The following is a 19,766-nucleotide window of genomic DNA, read 5'->3' as shown; positions in this document are numbered from 1 at the left end:
ATTGACTTGCCCAGGGTCACACAGCTAGTAAGTATCAAGTGTCTGAGGCCAGATTTGAACTCAGGTCCTCCTGACTCCAGGGCCAGTGCTCTATCCACTGTGCCCCCTAGCTGCCCCTGTAACAAATAATTTAAAAGATGGGAATAAAAGGCAAAACTAGCCAGCACATCAATCAAATCTGACATTAAATGAAATTTTCCATGTCCATCTCTAATAGTCCTGCTCTGTATCTTGCCCCTGGACCCAGATGGCTCTGGAGGAGAGAGGGAGGCTGGTGACTTTGCACAGTCCTGCCTCACTTAAATCCAATTCACTTGCAAGTCAAGATATCGTATCACCTTCCAGATGTCATTGGTCCTCTCTGAAAATGAAGGCAAGCAACAACAACAATCATGTCCATAGACTCCCACCTCTGCAGAGAATATAGGGAGCTGCATCTTCTCTTCAGGGTCAAGCTTGATTATAATTGTCACAGGTTTTTTTGGGGGGGGGGAGGGGATTAATGTTCTTTCCCTTTGCATCACTATAGTTATTGCATATATTATTTTCCTGGTCCTACTTATTTAATTTTGAATCAGTCATCTTGCAGGGTTTCTTGCTTGATGACCTAGTAGGACTGTTGCTAAGACTAGAAGAATCATGTTTGAGTCATGGATTTATCAGAAGAGAAAACCTTCAGGGTATGATTAGTGATGACAAGGGTTGCCCAGAAACCTGTTGACCTGAAACTGCTTCCTGTTTTAGAAGTTGGGTGTTAAAAAAAAAAAAAACCAACAACAAAAAACCAACCAACAAACAAAAACACAAACAAACTGCTATATGGTGTCTGAAAGAGAGGCAAAACTGCTTTCGGATGGCATTCTGACTTGGGACAAAATCAAATTCTCTGTTGAAGGCAATAGTTGAATATTAATGAATGCTTGTTATATGCTAGTGCCTGGCACAGTGCCCTCTTCATAATAGGCACTTAATAAACTTATTGAATGAGTGAATTAACATCTGTCTTATCTTAATGATGGTGACAGTTATTTTATAGTGGCTGAACAGCCATAATCTGTTAATGACCACATGAAAAATACTCAGACTTTATCCAGCGTATTATGCTGTCATAAACTAGTAAGTTTCATAGGGAGCTCTCCTCAGTGCATACAGTATAAGTATAGCTTTTATAAATGTTTACTTAAAAACACACTGTTTGGGGGCAGCTAGGTGGCTCAGTGGATAGAGCACTAGCCCTGGAGTCAGGAGGACCTGAGTTCAAATCTGGCCTCCGACACTTGACCTTGGGCAAGTCACTTAATCCCAATTGCTTCACCCCCCCCCAAAACCACAAAAACAACAACAACAAAAAACACAGTTTGGTAGAATACTATTACATTTAGTTTCACAGGAAGTGTTACAGCTGGGCAAGACAACAGGCTTTTGTTAACTGCTTACTACAGGCCAGGAAGGGCAGGTAGGTGGCACAGTAGATTGAGTGCTGGGCCTGGCATCAGGAAGACTCTCCATTGTGAGTTCAAATCTGGTTTCAAACACTTACTGATTGTGTGACCCTGGGCAAGTCACTTAACTCTGTTTGCCTCAGTTTCTCATCTGTAAAATGAACTGGAGAAGGAAATGGCAAACAACTCTAGTATCTTTGCCAAGAAAACCCTAAATGGGATCATGAAGAGTTGAACATGACTGAAAAGACTTAGCAACAACACACATGACAAGCACTCTACTAAGCATTGGCGATACAAATACAAGCAAAAAGAAAGACAATCTTTGTCCTCAAAGGGCTTGCATTCTAATAGGGAAAGATAGAACAGAAAAAAGGAGTTGAAAAAGTATGTGTGTATGTGTGTGTGTGAGAGTGTGTGAGGATGGAATAAACTGGCGGTCCAGGATGTCTTCCTTATGGAAATCCCTGGAGGGATTTATCAGTGGGAGATCGGGGTGGGGGTGGCATGAAAGAGGAATGTTCCAGGATGAGAAGGCCATGAGGGTAGGGGGTTAGATGTTCCAGCATAAGGAGGCTCCAGAAACTGAGGGAGGTTCTAGGTGAGACTACATCTAAGGCTTGGTGTTGCAGTTCTGAAAGCCAGATGCATAGCCAGGAAGAAAATGGGAACACATTACAAGACTGACATTCAGTGAAGTTAACCCTGTTGGGACTTCTGTGCTAATTTAGACTGCTGCCAGCCTTTCAATTTGTTGTTGGTTTTTTGTTTTTGTTTTTGTTTTTGCAGGGCAATGAAGGTTAAGTGACTTGCCCAGGGTCACACAGTTAGTTAAGTGTCAAGTGTCTGAGGCTGGATTTGAACTCAGGGTCCTCCTGAATCCAAGGCCAGTGCTTTATCCACTGTGCCATCTAGCTGCCAACCCTTCAATTTGTATCTTGGACTGTTGGCTAAATGATATTTCAGTGGCATTTGAGATGTGATGGTTTAGTTTGCTGATAAGTCATGAATGATGTTATTGGGAAATGTTCACTGGGGCAAAATTATAAAGCCTGCATCTGTGTACCTGTCACAGATAGGTATTATATAAATTTCTTTACTTTCTAAAAACATTATTGCTATCTTTTGTTTTATATTATCTTCATTTTCAAATATATTTTCCCCCTACTCCCCACTGAGTCATCCCTTGTAACAACAAATGAAAGAGGAGGAAACTTTTTTTTTTTGGTGAGGCAATTGGGGTTAAGTGACTTGCCCAGGGTCACACAGCTAGTGAATGTCAAGTGTCTGAGGCCGGATTTGAACTCAGGTACTCCTGAATCCAGGGCTGGTGCTTTATCCACTGTGCCACCTAGCTGCCCAGGAGGAAACATTTTTAACAAAACTAACCAAGACTTCTTTGAGTCTATTATTCATTGAGATTAATTTTAAATTTGTTTTTGAAACAATGTTTGCTGCTGACATTTTTTTTTCAGATTCTTCAGTGCTAGGACATTAGCTCTAAATGGAAGTGATGTGGAAAGTATTACTGTGACACTGACCTGTCCCTCAAGAAGCTAAGGAAGGGGAAGTTAGGGAGTTCCTCCACCCATTGCAAGAGAAGTCTCCCTGCCCCTTTCTCCCTCCTTCTCCATTCCCTCCCCCACCTTTCTTTCATGCACCCACACACCCACAAACACCCACACAGTCCCTCTGATGAGATCATGATGGTCCAAACCAGAAGTATCAAACTTGTGGCTTGGGGCCTCCACCTACAAAACTCCTTGAGTGCAAGGGGAACCAGATTAAAATGTAATTGGGAAATAACAAAATATATAAAACTACAATACAATAATATTATTTTGCAATTTTCCAAGTCAGTATGTGACCCACAGAGGCCACTAGTGGTCTAGACTTTTTCCTTGTCTGTGCATTTTAAGGAAAAAAAAACCTAATTAAATATGTAGAATGAACTCTTTACTTATAGTTCTTGCCCTCCAGGAGTTTACAGTCATATCACTTAGAAAATATACTCTTAGGTAGAAGTTAAAATAACACCACAAGACAGTATTAAGTGCCAAATGAATGAAACAGAAAAACTTGATAGTAATTCTGAGTAGTGTTACTTTGTGATCTAGAGAGAAGGTATGAAAGGAGCCAGGCCTTGATGGATGGGTGGAATTTGTATGAAAAGAGAGGAATAGAACTAGGAATTCCAGTTGTAGGATACCTCTTGAGCAATATATATGAGAGAGAGATGAATGGGGGAACTCTGACTTCCCCTTCCTGAGCTTCTTGAGGGACAGCTCAGTGTCACAGTGAAGAATTATCAAGAATAATCAATAAACCTTCACTTTGTTTCTAGTTTTTTGCTGCTGTAAAAAGTACTGTTATGAATATTTTGGTATGGGGGGCATTTTACTTTCTGTCTTTTACCTCGTTGGGGATACATGTGCCCAATGGGGCAATTGTCTATAGGTATGAACAGTTTAGTAACTTTTTTCTCCCATAATGCTAAATTATTTCAGCAAGTTGACAGACTGTTTCACAGCTTCAATAATAGTGAACTAATTTACTTCTCTTTCTGTAGCCCTTCCAACATTAACTATTTCCATATTTTTCCTTTGTTGACAGTTGACAGGTATAAGTTGAAACCTCAAAGTTATTTCAGTTTATATTCTTTTATTTATGAGTTGGAGCACTTTTTCATTTTTGTTGATGATTTGCTTTTTTTTTTTCTTGTAGAAAATTTTCTATCCTTTAACTGCTTATCTCTTGGGGAAATACTGTTTTGTATATTTGTGTCCTTTTCCTGCTGAGGCTGGGAGGACTGGCCCTGGTGGGAGGAAGGGAGGAGGCCAACACTGTGACTTCACTTGCAGGGTTAGGATTGGCCTCAGCCAATAGGAGAGAGATGTTTGATGAAAAGCTTCCCCTCCACCCCACTTGCCAGTTTATCTTTTATTTTAGTTGCATTGATACTGTACCTGCAAAAAGCATTTTGATTTTGTCATTGAAATTGTCTATTTTGTCTTTTAGAATTTTTTCTACCCCTTGTTTGTATATGAATTTTTCCTCAAGTATAGTTGTGAAATATATCTCTCATTCTTTAACTTTTTAATGGTATGGTCTAAAAGTGATATTTTTAAAAGATTAATCTCTCAAAAGTCTATACACTGGGGGAGAAAGACTAAAGGCAAGAAGAGGATAATTTGGGGTGGAAAGGAAGAGGGAAGGAGTATTCATTAAGTGCCTACTATGTGCCAGCGCTTATTCAAATATAATTTTTTTTGATCCTCACAACAACCTTGTGAGGTAGGTGCTATTATCATCCCCATTTTACAGTTGAGGAAACTGAGGTTAAGTGTCTTACCCAGGGTCCCAGGGTAAACGTCTGAGGTCAGATTTGAACTCAGGTCTTTCTGACTCCGGGCACAGTACCCTCTTCACTATACCACCCAGGAACACATGTGACTATGAATTAAAGTGGTTGAGGAATTGACCTGATTTGCATATCCTGCTTTCCTGAGAGCAGGAAGGGAAACAAGAGTATTTATCCGTAGGTAGGGGCTAGAGCAGAAGGATGAGCCAGAAGAGGAGTGATCACAGAGAGAGGAGGAGCCAGAGTAAGTTGAGAAAGTCAAACCTGCACCTGCTGCTGGCCCATCACGGGCAAGTCTGCAGAGAAGTCATAGTTAGACCTCAGTTCTGAGCTGTCCAAGGAGAGATGACTTGTCCACCTCAAGGCTGAGGACATTTGGAAGGCCACCACTGGGGAGAGGTGTCAGTAATGCATGAGGAACTGGTTTAGCTGCCTTGCTCATTAGACATGTGCAATGCATAGCATTTGCAAGGATGAATACTTCTGGTGCCTCTCACAACACCTGGTCAGGGTGGTAGGATCTGCCCTTCTGACCTGGTATGTCTACATGGTGAAGAAACCACCTCACATGGGAAATCATTCCAATACAGAATTGAACAAAAAAGGTGGTTGGTAAAAGGTCCTGAAAATTGCATTCAGGTTAATCTCTGAAAATAAGACCCATGGGACTTTGGCTGGTATTATATTTGGTGAAAGGGCCCCTGTTAGCCAGCTATTGTGGCATGTTCTGGAGAGTTTATATCCCAAGAAGATTATGAGGGGAATGTGTCAAGACTTGGTGGAGTTCATGCTAAAGTATAGAGCAAATAAATCCTATATGATTGGCAATGAAGGAAGAAACCAGGATTCAGGGGCAGCCTACAAGATAGAAATTAGGTGCTAAGGCAGAGCTTTCAAAACAGAATTGTTGGGGTCAGCTGGGTGGCACAGTGGATAAAGCACTGACCCTGGATTCAGGAGGTTCTGAGTTCAAAGCCGGCATCAGACACTTGACAATTACTAGCTGTGTGACCTTGGGCAAGTCACTTAACCCTCATTGCCCCGCAAAAAAAAGGGGGGGGGAGAAAGAAAGAAAGAAAAGAAAAGAATATGACCTAGAAATTAGTAAGGAGATTTCTATTTTAGTCTTTAATATTCTACTCACTTCTGTGTTACCTTAGGATGATAAAGTCATAGATTTAGAGCTGAAATGACTTTAGAACTTCTCTAGTCTAACCTCCTTGTTTTTACAGCTGAGGAAACTGTGGCACAGGGTGGTTATATGACTTGCTTAAGGCCACATAAAAGGTCATAAGTGGCAGACCAGGTTCTAGAATTCCAAGTCCACTCCTTCCACTCTACTATGCTACTTTTGGTAATGGATAAATTATTTCCCCATTTTGAGACTTAGTAATAGTAAATAAGCAACAACTTTTTAGTAAATAAGACCTAAAAGACAACTTCAAGACAAACATTCTGTGATTTGAGGAGGGTATTGAGTTTGGGGAGACAAAATTCCATTTGAAGATGGAGGAAGAGGATCAGACAAGAAGAAGTTTGAAAATGCCTATTATTGCCTTGTTTCCTTTTCCTGCCTTTTTTATGCCCTCGAAGGAGACAGCAAGGTTTCTTGTTGATTCATAGGTCACATAAGGCATTTTCATTGGAATTTAATGCTCTGTTTCAGATGAAGGGATTTTCTGGGGCAAACATGGCTGAAAAATGTATTTTTAGTCATTCCCTTCAGAACAGAATTCTTCTGTGGTGTTTCATTCCTCCAATGATACTACCATAGTTTGAGAAACAGTAAAGAGAGAGTTCAACCTCTTCGTGTTCTCTATTGACAAGGGATTAGCCTTTCTGGAAGCAAGGATGCTCGCTATTCACAGTAAAACATTTTTCTTCTTCTCATTCTAATTGTTTAGTGTAAACTTTCCCCCAATTTTTCTTTTCTTTTTTTGGTGTGTGTGTAATATGGCTATTGGGAATTCTTAGACTTTTTGGTGTTCAAAGCTTTTGAGTAGAGCAGAAGTCATCAACTAGGGTGGGTGTGCCCTCTAACAGCTTATTCCAGTTTAATTTCTCTGACCTTTGTAAAATGAAGAGGTTAGATCAGAAAATAGTGTTCAAGACATGACCAGTGTGAGAATTTATTTTGCTTGACTATGTACTTTTGTGTTTTTGGTTTTGTTTTTTCTATTGGGGGGAGGGGCGTGAGAAGGTAAGAGTGGCAAGGGTATAGGGTTTCTCCCCAATGAGAAGGAAACAGAAAGAAGGCTAGAAGGAATCCCAGGCAAGTGGGACAGTTTTGAAAATGACATGTAGAGTTTATTATATACTGTACTCAAAAAGAAAAGGAAGTACTACATAATCAGCTATTCTCCATTTCATGGCCAGCCCTCTTCTTCTGCTCTATACTCTATACAGAAATGCTCATTTTATTTGGTGTTAAGTTCAGAATTTTAAGATTTGGATGGGGGAGAGGGGGAAAGAAGAAAATGCCTAACTTTCTTCTCCTGACTCTAAGGGATTTCCCTTGAGGGGAGAAGGCAAGATCTGGGGCCCTGGGCTTTCTTTGGGGGCAGGAAGATAACAATCCTTCACAATTGCAAGACATTTTACAGTTTTCTAAACTTAAGCTGCTTCATTTGACCCTATTAGCAACCCGGTCAATTAATCAGGGTGGATATTGTCTCCATTTTACAGATGAAAAAATTAATCTTGAGGAAGTTGTGGCCTAAGGTCACACAATAAATGACAGAGGCAAAATTCGAATCCATGTCTTTTGACTACAAATCCTTTCCCCTCTATGACACTACCTCTACTGATGGAGAACAAGGGAGTAAAACTAGCAGCTAAGAAGAGAATTGTTTAAATACTTTATTCTCTTTGCTTTTGCTGTTCTCATTCTACCTCCCCACAATTCATCTTTTAAGGTCCATCTCTACCTTTTCTATGATATTTCCCCCGACTCAATTAATAAACATTTATTAAGTGCCTACTATGTGCTAAGGCACTGTGCTAAGCACTGGAGATACAAAAAGAGGCAAAGACAGTCCCTGCTTTCAAAGGGCTTCCAGTCTAATAGGGGAGACAATACACGAGCAGCTCTCTGAATCCTTATAGTACTTTAAAAAAACATTATCTATTTTTGCTTTATAATTTGCATGCTGGTTTCTGCAGTTTCCTCTTTTCTCCTCTCCCTCCTCTCCCCCCTTCCGCTAATAAACTTCTTGAGAACATGGGCCAAGAATTATCTTGTCTTTATATATTGTGTCTAGCATCAGCCTTTGGTACATAACAGATTTCATTCATATTTGTTGAGTTGAATTTAACTTCTTCTATAGGATGTGAATATCACCCATATAGTGGCTGAACCTTTCTATGCATTTTTTGGATCAAATATATATACCATTATAGTTTGAGAACCAATAATCTATATATACATGGAGATAATTGTAGTTAGAGAATCAGGGATCTCTATATGAGAGGGCAGCTAGGTGGCACCATAGTACACAGAGAGCCCATCCTTGGAGTCAGGAAGGCTCATTTTCCTGAGTTCAAATCCAGCCTCAGACACTTGTGTGACCTTGGGCAAGTCATTTAACCCTGTTTGCCTCAGTTTTCTCATCAAAAATGGGCTGCAGAAGCAAATGGCAAATGACTCCAGTATCTTTGCCAAGAAAACTCCAAATGGGCTCACAAAAATTCAGAAAGGACCGAACAACAACAAATGATCTCTATATGAGTAGATATATGCATCTTGATGCTTTCCTCCCCATCTTCCCTTTTAGGTATTCCAGACGCTGAAGAAGTGAAACCAAATGGGAAAGGGGTGCCAGGAGAGCAAAGCTCTTGGGTTTTTGAGAAACCTGAAGCTGCATCTACCAGGTAGGTCTGTCTTCTTTCACTTGGACACTGTAGGTCTTAGAGTGGGGAACTTTAGTGTATAGTGGAAGCTGGAGGAAATTCAGCAAGACAAATGAAGAACATTTAAAAAACCCCAAGGAAATTGTGCTGCATCCATAGTCTGGCCTCAGTCTCAAGCTCTTCCCCTCCTCCTTCCCTCTCTCCCCCTCCCCCCAAAGCCTGCATTATTTTTGTGCTTTCCAAGCTAGTAGGAGAAAAACATAGTCTGGGTAATGGTAGCCATGGCTCTTGCAGCCCTAGAGAGTTAATGACAGGTATCTGGAGAGGTGCCCAGAGCTGATCATCCTGGGAAAAGGAAACATTTTCTTTTGCCTTGTTTGCTGTGTTGAATAAGACAACATTTTTGGAAGAGGCTCCTTCCTGTGACTTTGGGGGTTTGTGCTAAGGAACAAGGTTGCCCTCTGCCACCTGCTGACCACAAGGAGAATTACTTGCCATGGTGAAGGGGACAACTTTGCCCTACAAAGAGCTTTCTCTCCTCTTCATCCCTGTGGTTCCTATCCCCAAGTACAGAAGCCATAGGCTCTACATTGATATGTTTCCCCTGGGGCAGGACTCCAAATGCAAACATCTGGCTTATTGTTGTTGCAGGCCAAATAAACCCAAGCCTGAAATTACCAGCGACATGGTGCGGTCTTCCACTGTGACTGTTTCAGACAAAGCTCATATCTTATCAATGCAGAAGTTTGGGCTCCGAGACACGATTGTGAAATCACAGATGATACAGAAGGAAGAGGATTACACTTACATCCAGAACTTCAGGTAATGCACCCAGAAGCAAAATGCTGCCTTACCTTTGTGCCCTAACCCAGGGTGTCTGCCAAGCTGCAGAATCTCTTTCCCTTACACCAGTTCCCTCTGCTGAGCTAGTCTTCAACATTCTTTTTTTTTCTTTTTTCTTTTTGCTGGGCAATGAGGGTTAAGTGACTTGCCCAGGGTCACACAGCTAGTAAATGTCAAGTGTCTGAGGCTGGATTTGAACTCAAGTACTCCTGAATCCAGGGCTGGTGCTTTATCCACTGTGCCATCTAGCTGCCCTGCTGAGCTAGTCTTGTCCTTTTTTACCTCCTTCTCTCACTTCTTCTCTTCTCTGACTTACAAACCATTTCAGTCCCTTGGGGCCCTTGAAGAAAGAATTCAAAATGAAAGTTGTATTAATCCACACTCACAATTTGGGAAGTCCTTTTAGATAGTATACTGGGTCAGTAAAAGAGAGAAGGCAGTATGGGAGTATGTGATCTTAGACATAACTTATTCATGCCTTCATTTCTTTATCTGTAAAATGAGGGCACTGGACAAAAATGAGTCCTTAGTTCCCTTCCTGCTTAAACTTCCATACATCTATGAACTCGAGTTAGGATAAAGGTACTGAATTTTCTCCCAAGCCCTCTTATTTCCAAAGCCTTCGCACTTCTAATTCTTTCCTATTTATCTTGCACATAGCTTACTTAGTATATATTTGTTTGCATGTTGTCTCTCTCATTGGACTGTGAGTTCCTCACAGGAGGTGTCTTTTTTTTGTAGCCCCAGTGCTTAGCTCAGGGCCTGACACATAGCAGATACTTAAGGAGTGTTTATTGATTGATATTTTATACAGATTTTGCATTATGATTATAGAATGGAATATTGACATTCATTTAACATGCATTTTTTTAAGAGTCAGTTGTATTCAGCACGCTGTGCCGAGCGTTACAGAATCATAAATTTTTGGTGCTATTGAATCGTTGAAGTCATATCCAACTCATCATGATCCCATCTGGGGTTTTCTTGGTTTGCCATTTGCTTCTTCAGCTCATTTTATAGATGAGGAAACCGAGAAAACCAGGGTTAAGTGACTTGCCCAGGGTCGCATAGCCAGTAAATGTCTGAGGCTGGATTTGAACTTGGGTCTTTCTGAATCCAGGCCCAGCTCTCTATCCACTGTGCTGCCTAGTTGCACGTCATAAATTTAGGGGACCCTAAAAATCATCTAGTCCAACCAACACTAGCTGAATGACTTACTCCAGGTCATTTAGGTAATAAGTAGCATCATTTGAACTTGAACTCTATTGCCTACTATACCATACCAAGTTTACTAATATAAGTAAATCCCACGCCCTTGTCCTCAGAATTTATAATCTAGTTCAGGTGATTGAATAATTGCACCAATAGATATCATATAAATAGGAAAGTGATTAGTATGTAAGTGGAATACAGAGTGCCAAGAGATCACACAAAAGAGTAAGCCTTTTCAGCTGAGGAAATTTAGAGAATACCTCACAAAGCAATCATTATTTGATTTTGTTGTTTTGTTTTGTTTTTGTTGGGCAATGAGGGTTAAGTGACTTGCCCAGGGTCACACAGCTAGTAAGTGTCAAGTGTCTGAGGTCAGATTTGAACCCAGGTCCTCCTGAATCCAGGGCCTGTGCTTTATCCACTGTGCCACCCAGATGCCCCCTGATTTTTTTTTTGTGAGGCAATTGGGGTTAAGTGACTTGCTCAGGGTCACACAGCTAGTAAGTGTTAAGTGTCTGAGGCCAGATTTGAACTCAGGTACTCCTGACTCCAGGGCCGGTGCTCTATCCACTGCGCCACCTACCTGCCCCTGCCCCCTGATTTTTAAAAAATAATTTAAAAAAATTTAAACTTAAAATCTCAACAGATATATGTAAGCAAAAAAGTAATATAGCCATATAATCCGAACTATTTACAGATTGAAAAAAATAGGTTTGAACAAAATAATAGCCGATTTATCATTTTCTTCAGCATTCTTATTTGTATATTTATGCAATTTTAAAATGATAGTCTTAAAAAGACATATAGTTGATATCTTTTGATATATCTCCTATATTTTCCAATGTATTTCTCTCCCCAAACCCTTATTACAAAAAATAAAAAGAGAAGAAAAGCAGTTCAGCAAAACTAACCCATCAGAAAAGCCTAACATTATATGAAGTGTTTCATACCCACAGACCTTCTCATATCAGTCAGTCAACAAGTATTAAGTGATTATTCCATGCCATGCCTTGTGGTAAGTAATGGGGATAAAAAGACAGGCAGAAATGGCCCCTTAAAGGAGCCTACATTCTAATGGAGAAGACAACATGTCAGTGCATGTAAGGTATAGGGAGATACATGTAACGTAGAGAGAGAGTAGATGATTGGCTTTTTGAGGGAGGAAGGCAGTATGATGGGAGGGTACTAGAAAAGTGTCTCCTGCAGAAGGTGGGATTGGAGGTGAGTCTTGAAGGAAGCCAGGGAAATGATGAGGTGGAAATGAAGGGACAGAACATTCTAGGGATGGGGGCGGGGTAGTTATTGAAAAGGCACAGAGTCAAGAGATGAAGTGTCATGTGTGTTCAAGGAATAGCAAGCTGACTGGGGTTGCTGGATCATAAGAGTGTGAGGAAGAGTAATGTGTAAGAATACTGGAAGGATAGATAGGAAGGGGCAGATTATGCTGGGCTTTAAGAACCAAACATTAACATTTATGTTTGACCCTGGGGGTAATTAGGAGCCACTGGGACTTACTGAATAGACAGGTGACATGGTCAGATCTTCATTTTAGAAAGGGTGGGACACGACTGAACAGTATTCTCTTCTGGGTATATGCTTTATTTTTTTTAATCACATTTTTGTTGATACCTTTTGTGGTTTTTTTACATCACCACAATTTCCCTTCCCCTTTCTTTGAGTATCCTTCTCCCTCCAATATAACAAAATATTTTTAAAGAAAAAGAAAAAGGAGAGGAAAGAAAATCAGCAAAACCAATCAGTACATCAAAAAGGTCTAAAAATATGTGCAGTGTACCACACCTCTGCATATGGATCTCCCTCCTTGGCAAAAGGAGGCACCTACTTTAGAAGACTGTTGTGAGGAATCAGTGAAAGAAAATATATTAAATTCTTTGCAAATTTTAAAGGAGGGGAGGAGGAGAAGGGAATAAATATATCTTTTGTGCCTGCTGTGTGCCAGGTATTGTGCCAAGTGCATTACATTTATTATCACAACAAGTGTGTGAAATAGGTACTATTACTATCTCCATTTTACAGATGAGGAAACTGGGGCAGATAGGTTAAGTGACTTGCCCAGGGTCCCACAACCAGTTAAGTGTCTGAGATTGGATTTGAATTAAGGTCTTGCTGACTCCTGGCTTCTGCTCTGTGCACTATAGTACCACCTAACTGCTTCACTGTATACATTCTAGCTATTTTTTAAAAGTCCCTTGCTTTGATTCTTCTTCTTTTTTTTTTTTAAGTGAGGTAATTGGGGTTAAGTGACTTGCCCAGGGTCACATAGCTAGTAAGTGTTAAGTGTCTGAGGTCGGATTTGAACTCAGGTACTCCTGACTCCAGGGCCGGTGCTCTATCCACTGCACCACCTAGCTGCCCCTTGCTTTGATTCTTCTAAGTATTCATGTAGTCCTTGTAGAAAATCCATTTTCCCTTGAAGTCTCTCCTTGTGGTTGTTGTGAAGTTACTGCCTCCTTCTTCTGGGGAGATCTCCAGATCTACAATACTTTTTTTTTTTTTTTTTTTTTTTTTTAGGCAATGGGGGTTAAGTGACTTGCCCACGGTCACACAGCTAGTAAGTGTCAAGTGTCTTGAGGCAGGATTTGAACTCAGGTACTCCTGAATCCAAGCCGGTGCTTTAACCACTGCGCCATCTAGCTGCCCCCAGATCTACAATACTTTTTGATACTGGTTGATGTTTTCTTTTCTTTTTTAAAGTAGTAAACATTTTTATTTGGAGTTTGGAGTTCCAATTTTTATCCCTCCTTCCCTCCCTCCTCTCTCTCTTTTCTGAGGTGGTAAGCAATCAGATATGGTTTATACATGTATGATTATGTAAAACATTACCATATTAGTAATCTTATACAAGAAAACTTGAATAAAATAAAATGAAAGTAAAAAATAGCCTGCTTCAGTCTGTGTTCCATCAATATCAGTTCTTTCTTTGGAGGTAGATAGTATGTTTCATCAGTAGTCCTTTGGGATTGTCTTGGATCATTGTATTGTTGAGAATAGTTAAGTCATTCATAGTTCTTCTTCAAACGATATTGCTATCACTGTGCACAGCGTTATCCTGGTTCTGCTCACTTCACTATGCATTAGTTCGTACAAGTCTTTCCAGGTTTTTCTGAAATCATCCTGCTTATCATTTCTTCTAGCACAATAATATTCCATCACCATCCTATACCACAGCTTGTTTAGTCATTCCCCAATTGATGGTTGATGTTTTCTTCGATCTACCTCTCCAGCTTTGGTTCTTGAATTGGAGCTTTGTGTTAGGGCAGCACATACATGCTTGTGAATGCTTCTGGATTGTGTGGTTGGCCCACTTTGATATTGGTCTGTGAGTCACTTGGGTTTCAACATCTTGGAACCCAGAGCACCTTCCCCACAACCCCTGCTGTCCTCCAGTCTTTGAGATTCAAAGCAACAGATTTTGAGGATACCTCTGTTGTCTCAGGACAGAATGTTAGTAAGCTCAGAACCTCTGAGCCTAAGGTGTCCTGGTGTGAGTGCTGCTACTACATTCCCTGCAGATTCCAAGGTCACTATCTTGGGCCTTTCTGACCGCACTGGGTTTTTCTTGTTTGTTTGTTTGTTGTTGTTAGTTTTGGTGAGGCAATTGGGGTTAAGTGACTTGCCCAGGGTCACACAGCTAGTAAGTGTGTAAAGTGTCTGAGGCCGGATTTGAACTCAGGTCCTCCTGAATCTAGGGCTAGTGCTCTATCCACTGCACCACCTAGCTGCCCAAAAGGTAGGAAGGGGCCAAATTATGAAGAGCTTTTTTTTTTTTTGCAGGGCAATGGGGGTTAAGTGACTTGCCTAGGGTCACACAGCTAGTAAGTGTAAGTGTCTGAGGCTGGATTTGAATTCAGGTCCTCCTACTCCAGGGCCGGTGCTCTATCCACTGTGCCACCTGGCTGCTCCGCACTGGGTTTTTCTTAGGGGAGGGGACCTCCTTTATTCCTGTTACCTCTAACCATACAGCCTTGTAGGCTACAGTGTCTCCAACCTGTTTCTGGTCCCACTGATGTTGGCTGTGTTGTCAGCCTCCTTTCCTATTGGCCATTGGATTCTGATTGACCCTTCATACAATTATAGAATGGAAGAAGTCACTGTAGTTTCTCACTGGATTTCTTGGTCATTATTTGGTCTGGTGATAACTTCAGAGTTTTGTTGGAGAATGTATGTGGGAGCTGGGCCATCTGCCTTCCATTCAGGAAGCCATTTTTGTCAAAGGATCCAAAGCATTCAGTTCAGGGCTTAGCACTGGGACAGGTTCTTGATCGGTCATTTTTAGTTGTGTGACTCTTCATGACCCCATTTGGGGTTTTCTTGGCAAAGATAGTGGAGTGCTTTGCCATTTCCTTCTCTAGCTCATTTTACAGATGAGGAAACTGAGGCAAACAGGGTTAAATGACTTCCCTAAGGTCACACAGCTAGTAAGAGTCTGAGGACAGATTTTAACTCAGGAAAATGAGTCTTCCTGACTCGAGGCTGGGAGGTACTACCTAACTGTGCTCATTAAGCACATAGTAGGCATTTAATAAAAGTTTATTGATAGATGGGTTTACATTGTTGTAATTACCGTGAATATTGTCTTCCCGGTTTTGCTTACTCACATTGCAGAATTTTATTTTACTTCTCCATATTTGCTTCTTACAGCCTAGGAATCTTCTATTACACTGATGTTCCACAACTTATTTAGCTATTCCCCAGGTGATGGTATTCAGTTCCTTTATTTAGACATAGAGTGTATGGTGGTGTAATTTTGCCTTCTTTGCTTTTATATCATGGCATATTTTTCTATATTTCTTTATATTCCTAATTTTTATTGGCTCAATAACATTTTTTTATCAATACAACATCAACCATTCTTCACCATAACCATCACAATTGACATTTATATAAAGTGGCAATGTTTGTCATGTACTTTACATATATTATCTCAGTTGAGAGTAACAACAAACTTAGAGGACTCAAAGAATAAGTTGAGTGCTGGTTATCCAAACTGGGAAGAGACCAAAACAAGATTTGAAATCAGGCCTTGCGAACTCTAACTTCAGTATGCTAGCCATTATACCATGAGGTCTCATCTAATCACCGGACGTTAAGATTGTTTTGAGTTTTTTCTTACAAATTAAAGAGCTGCGAATGTTTTTTGTACTGAGATAGTTGAACTACAATTCCAAAGGACTCATGAGCCACATGCTAGCCACCTCCAGAGAGAGAGAGCTGATGAACTGATACTTTCTTTTCTCTCTTTCTTTTTTTGGACATGACCAATTGTGTAATTGAGTTCTTTTTTCCCCCAATAGCCCCATCAACATTGAATTTTAATGTTTTAACTATTTTTGCCAATTTGATCTTAAGTTTATCTTAAGGTTTAGTTTATATTTTTCTTTTTCTTTTTTTTTTATGCACCAAATTTTATTCAGCATAGTCAGTCCCAACACTCAGCACAGAAAGTTTACAGAGAATAGAAAGTGCATTGTTAATAAAAGCCAGGTTTTTTTACTAAAAGAAAAGAGAAAGTATATTATTAATTCAAAATATCTTACACTTGAGTGATTCTGCAATAACTTATTTTGGGCACCTACTGACAGGAAGAGAAGACAAGACAAGACTGTTGTCATAAAGAAAGCTCATTCCCCAGCTGATATCTGCAAATTCAGTAGAGATTGCTGAGACTGGCTGTATTTCTTGCTTTCTGCATTAATGCTCTTAGCTGAAACTGTTTCTGGGATAGAAGTCGAAAATGCTTCCTTCCCTCCCTCTCTTCTTTCTCCTTTCCTTTCCTTCTTTCTTTCTTTCTTTCTTTCTTTCTTTCTTTCTTTCTTTCTTTTTTTGTGCTGGGCAATGAGGGTTAAGTGACTTGCCCAGGGTCACACAGCTAGTAAGTGACAAGGGTCTGAGGCCAGATTTGAACTCAGGTCCTCCTGAATCCAGGGCCAGTGCTTTATCCACTGCACCACTTAGTTGCCCCAAGTATGAAGTCATTCCACTTGGCATACCTGGCATATAGGAAGTATTTGGTGGTCCTGTTGCTTGGTATGGTGGGTAGGTTGCTGAAACAGTAGGACATGAAAATACTGGAGGCTCCTCAGTCATTACTTGAATCAGACCTAATAAGTCAGAGTGTGGATGCTTCCATTCATGTAAATAAGGAAAATAGATCTTTCCATTTGCATCAACATGCTTCCCTGTTTTAATGGTCATTGAACTAGTAGGCTTAACAAAACAGATCGGGGGATTATATGGATATGTGTCCAGCAGCCACAGGCATATTGCGATATTGTATGTGTTACCTCTGTAAGGCACAGGAATTGTTCCAGTAAGGCTCATTAGCTCCCTAGAATTGCCATCATTAAAGACATAAGAATCTAATACAAGTTTGAGATATTTGTATAGTGTAATAACGCTGACAGTTTCCTGTACAGTTAGGTCTTGGTACTTAGACTTGCTCAGCATTTCCTCCAGCTGGCTTTCTGGTATCACCATGACAGCCACATCATGCTCCGTGGCCCACAAGCTCAGCCACTTGGGCATTGCACCATGCTGCCCTACACAATGGACTCGCCCAGCCTTGGCCAGCCCACTCTCCTCACCCCCTTTCAGTTTCCTCTGCCTCCCAGTTTACATTTTTCTGATTGTAGGTTTGAACCATTTTTCAAGTGGTTATAATTTTGGTTGCCTTTTGAAAATTGTCCACATCCTTTGATGATTTGCTTATTCATTGGGAATAATCATTACTCTTTTTTTTTGGGGGGGGGGGAGGCAATGAAGGTTAAGTGACTTGCCCAGGGTCACACAGCTAGTAAGTGTCAAGTGTCTGAGGTCAGATTTGAATTCAGGTCCTCCTGAATCCAGGGCCAGTACTTTATCCACTGCACCACCTAGCTGCCCAATAGTCATATAAATTTCCATCAGTTCCATATCTATTTAATTGTTCCAGACTTGAACTAGCATTATTTACATCAAAAACATTTTCCCAATGTTTCCTTTTATTCTGATTAGTTGGAAATTTTGCATGTAAAAATCTCCCTTTTTATCTAATCAAATTTGTATATCTTTTTTAAAGTTACTTTAAAATTTTTTCAATTATCAAGCATTGTTTCCTCCTTCCCACCTCTCTTCCAGTGAAAGCATTTACAAAATAAAATAAAACCATTTTAACACAAGTGAAGCAAAAGAAATGCTCATGTCTAAAAGATGTGTTTCATATTAGACCATTACCTCTCTGTCATGAGGTAAGAAGTATTTTTCATCATCAGTCCTCTGGAATCATTGCTGATCACTGTATTAATTAGAGTTCTTAAATTTTAAAGAATTGTTCATTTATTAAAAATAGTGGTGTGGGGGCAGCTAGGTGGCGCAGTGGATAAAGCACTGGCCTTGGATTCAGGAGGACCTGAGTTCAAATTCAGCCTCAAACACTTGACACTTAACTAGCTGTGTGACCCTGGGAAAGTCACTTAACCCTCATTGCCCTGTCCAAAAAAACAAACAAAAACAAACAAAAAAAAATGTAACTGGAAAATTAAATACTTAAAAAAAATAGTGGTGTTATGGTATAATTTGTTCTCCTGGTTCTACTGATTTCATTCTGGATTGGTTTATACAAGTCTTCCAGTTTTCTCTGAAACCATTCTCTCTCTCTCTCTCTCTCTCTCTCTCTCTCTCTCTTTTTGCGGGGCATTTTCTTTATTTCTTAAAGCACCATAATCCATTCCATTCATATATTTGTTAATCTATTACTCAATTCATGAGTACCTTCTTCTGTCTAGGTCTTTCACTATGACCATTGGTTAATTGGGGAATTGCTCTTAGTCTAATAAATTTGAATCAGTTCCTTATGTATCTTAGAAAAGGAGACCCCTACCAGAGAAACTTTCTGCAAAGATTTTTTTTTTCCTCCAGGTAACTGTTTCCTTTACCATTATAGCTGCATTGGATTTATTTGTGTAAAACCTCTTAAAATTCATACAATCAAGTTTGTTTATTTTGTTTTCTCTGATCTTTATCCCTTGTTTGATGAAATTTTTCTCTATCCATAGATCTGAAAGGTAATTTCTTCCTTGCTCCTCTGATTTGTTTTTTTTTTTTTTTGGTTTGTTTTGTTTTTTTTAGTGAGGCAATTGGGGTTAAGTGACTTGCCCAGGGTCACACAGCTAGTAAGTGTCAAGTGTCTGAGGCCGGATTTGAACTCAGGTACTCCTGACTCCAGGGCTGGTGCTCTATCCACTGCACCACCTAGCTGCCCCTCCTCTGATTTGTTTTATGATGTGACCTTTTATATTTAGGTCATATGTCCATTTAGAGCTTACCTTGGTATATGGTATTTGTCTGAACCTATTTTTTGCCAGTCCACTGTCCAGATTTCCCACAAGTTTTTGTTAGTGATTCCTTCCTCCAGTAGCTGGAGTCTTTGGGTTTATCCAACACTTAGGCTGGTACTTTCATTTATTTCTATATGTTATGTACCTAACCTGTTCCACTGATTGACTGGCCTTTTAACCAGTACCAAATTGTTTTTGATGATTCAGGAACACCCTAATCAAGCCAACAAAGGATTACTTTTTTGCCAAACTAGAGAAGATAATAATGAAATTTATCTGGAGGAACACCCAAGAATCTCATGGGAAATAATGGAAAAAAGTGGGAAGAAAAGGGGCCTACCCTGAATAAATAAATTTTGGTGGTGATATTGTTTTTAATATATTGTCTTGACTAATCCAATGAATATTTTTATATAAATTCTTCCATTTGATAAATTTTTGACTTTTCTCTACAGTTAAGTGAACCTTTATTTTAAAACAATTTTAAATTTTTTATTTTAAATTATTTTATTTTTGGTTTTTTGGTTTTGTTTTGTGGGGCAGTGAGGGTTAAGTGACTTGCCCAGGGTCACACAGCAAATAAGTGTCAAGTGTCTGAGGTCAGATTTGAACTCAGGTCCTCCTGAATCCAAGGCCGGTGCTTTATCCACTGTACCACCTAGCTGCCCCTTAAAATTATTTCTAATGCCTACTTCTTTGATATAGTTGGAATTTATTATATAT

General features: G+C 39.9%; 1 protein-coding gene across 1 annotated transcript in view; it reads left to right on the top strand.

Moving 5' to 3' along the window:
- INPP5B (inositol polyphosphate-5-phosphatase B) overlaps nt 1-19,766 on the top strand; it is a 77,656-nt gene that overhangs the window by 30,369 nt on the left and 27,521 nt on the right. The window contains 2 exon segments of the mRNA XM_043992173.1: nt 8,577-8,673; nt 9,304-9,474. Coding sequence (XP_043848108.1) covers nt 8,577-8,673; nt 9,304-9,474 — 268 coding nt within the window.

This window comes from Dromiciops gliroides, chromosome 3 (genome assembly GCF_019393635.1).
Source record: "Dromiciops gliroides isolate mDroGli1 chromosome 3, mDroGli1.pri, whole genome shotgun sequence".
In the NCBI taxonomy this organism is placed as follows: domain Eukaryota; kingdom Metazoa; phylum Chordata; class Mammalia; order Microbiotheria; family Microbiotheriidae; genus Dromiciops; species Dromiciops gliroides.
This window is presented reverse-complemented; position numbering and strand designations above follow the sequence as displayed.